This window comes from Etheostoma spectabile, chromosome 4, assembly GCF_008692095.1.
Source record: "Etheostoma spectabile isolate EspeVRDwgs_2016 chromosome 4, UIUC_Espe_1.0, whole genome shotgun sequence".
NCBI lineage: Eukaryota > Metazoa > Chordata > Actinopteri > Perciformes > Percidae > Etheostoma > Etheostoma spectabile.
In genome coordinates, this window is record NC_045736.1 from 31,091,730 (window position 1) to 31,094,229 (window position 2,500).

General features: G+C 41.4%; 1 protein-coding gene across 1 annotated transcript in view; it reads left to right on the forward strand.

Moving 5' to 3' along the window:
* Positions 1-504: 504 nt before the first annotated feature.
* Positions 505-2,500, forward strand: part of LOC116687971 (protein-glutamine gamma-glutamyltransferase 5) — an 84,194-nt gene continuing 82,198 nt past the window's right edge. The window contains exon 1 of the mRNA XM_032513715.1: positions 505-722. Within this exon, the coding sequence (XP_032369606.1) occupies positions 563-722 (160 nt within the window). The 5' untranslated portion in view covers positions 505-562. The remainder of the gene's footprint in view (positions 723-2,500) is intronic.

Sequence of the window (2,500 nt, forward strand, 5' to 3'; positions counted from 1 at the left end):
TGTGTGTGTGTGTCAGTGTCAGTGCATGTACAACATTCAAGAATGAGGAGGACTTTCATGTTTTACATGAACTCAATAGTCTTGTCTTCACAGTTAAGTTACATGTTGGACAGCTTGCTCACACAACCTGTTTCTGGACCAGTTGTATTACATTTGCTTATTCGTTTTCTCAACCTGTTGAACTGTTGGTGAGAACAGTGAGAACACAGAAAAGACACAATTTTGCAACTTTGGATGTCATGTCGTAAGATTTCCCACAAAGAGAGTTCAAGGAGAGGTCGCTCATGGTGATGAACGTGCAGAGAACGATCATCAATCTGCCACTCCCCTCGACTTTACTGAGCTTTTTAATGAGCTTCAGCTCATTGTTTAGCTGTCTAACAGCAATCTTACTGATTTCTTTTCACTTTCACCACTCTAATAGTGCTATTTTTTTAACTTGCAGAAGGCCACTGGAATGTAACCTTGTAATGTAACCAGTCTGATCACAGACGCAGCATTTAAACCTCCAGGAAAAAAGTTACAAATCCCGGATGCAAGACGTAATGTATGTAAATTTGAGATGGGGTTGGGCTTCCCAGGTATTTTGAAATCAGTAAAAAGTCAGTCACCTGTCAGTGAGAGAGCATGCCAGTGTGCGTTTGACTGTCATCACATCGTCACCACCTGTTCTAAGAGGCAAACCATGACTGGAACAATGACAGAGAAAACTAAAGAATCTAGTAAGTACATCAGTCTTTAACAAACCTGTCTGGTTTAAGTTTAGGTTGCTTGCATGCGTTGTATGAATGAAGTCCATAATGTTGTGGGTTGTCTATATTCTTAAAGTTCCACTTTCAGGATCACACCGGATTATGGTTACCTGGTCCTGAGGTCTCTGCAGGGTAAATCCAGACAGCTAGCTAGACTATCTGTCCAATATGAGGACTATGGTGTACCTGGTCCTCAGATCTCTGCAGGGTAAATCCAGACCGCTAGCTAGACTATCTGTCCAATCTGAGGACTATGGTTACCCTGGTCCTCAGATCTCTGCAGGGTAAATGAGCAGCTAGCTAGCTATCTGTCCAATCTGAGGACTATGGTTACCTGGTCCTCAGATCTCTGCAGGGTAAATCCGGACAGCTAGCTAGACTATCTGTCCAATCTGAGGACTATGGTTACCGGTCCTCAGATCTCTGCAGGGTAAATCCGGACCGTAGCTAGACTATCTGTCAATCTGAGGATTAGGTTACCCTGGTCCTCAGATCTCTGCAGGGTAAATTGAGACAGCTAGCTAGATTATCTGTCCAATCCGAGTTTTCTGCCGCGCGACAATTTTACAGCGGAGTTTTACGCAGGAGTTTAGCACCGCCCATGACGATTGTGATTGGTTAAAAGAAAGGACAACAAACTAGAGCACGTTGTCTTCCCATCCGGGAATGCTGTGTACAGTAGCTAGACCCTCCTCTGTTCTGCAGCGTGTGGATAGTCTGGCAAAGTGAGACTATTGCTTGCAAAATGTGATTTGATAAAACAATACACTGTTATGGGTTATGCATATAACTCAATACGGACGCCACATTTTAATGAATGACATCCGTCTCTTTAGCTGCTAGGTTCATCCGCTTGTAACTGCATCTTAACTAAATACTGTTAGCTAAAAACTGGATACTTTCCTGTCATCTCTACATGATCCTTTGTTAATACAGAAATATTGATTTGAAAGTGCAACTTTAAGGTTTAAAACAAGTTGGTTTAAAAGGACCAATGGGAAACTAAACTTTGTCAAGTATTGTCTCATCATTTCGGGTACAGGAGATCTTCCCAATGTTATTTCAGACTTCCTATGTCATGTTTATCAAACTCGTCTCCTATACAATGGGAAACTGAATATATTTCAAGGATTTTATTATAATCAGGAGATTAGTAGCACACACCAGTGTGTGTGAACGTGACATTACCGCGTGCTTTCAACGGTTGACATTTTTCATTGAGAGGGCTAAATGTGGAGGCAGGTTTTTTCTTCTCTCATCTGTCTTTTTGCGTCTTCTTGTCCCATTTTGCCCACATGTGTCACCCCAATTATTCCACGTCAGTTAGATTTTACACTCTGCCAAGCGTGTCTCCTAACCACCCGTCCACCCGGCCCTGCCCTAGTATCTGTCACTATTTCATCACAGTCACCTGTAACATGCTGAGCCAGTTTTTGGACCTGGCAGACAGTCTGTCTCAGATAATCTGTCTTTGAGTCTTTAAACCAACCCATTGATAATGTTTTTTCTATTATACATTTAAAGGAACGTCATTTGCAGGTGGAAAAATTCGGAGCATCCCGGTTCAAACTGGAATGCATTTTTTCAAAAAGTGAATTGTTTTCGTTTAAGATAGGATAGAATCATACCATACGTCTCTGCTGTCCACCAGAGAGGAAAATTGTCCTTAGCTCACAAAAATGTAAAAGCATGACTACAAGTAACATATCCCAAACATAAATAAATAATAGTGTTCATCAATTTTTTAT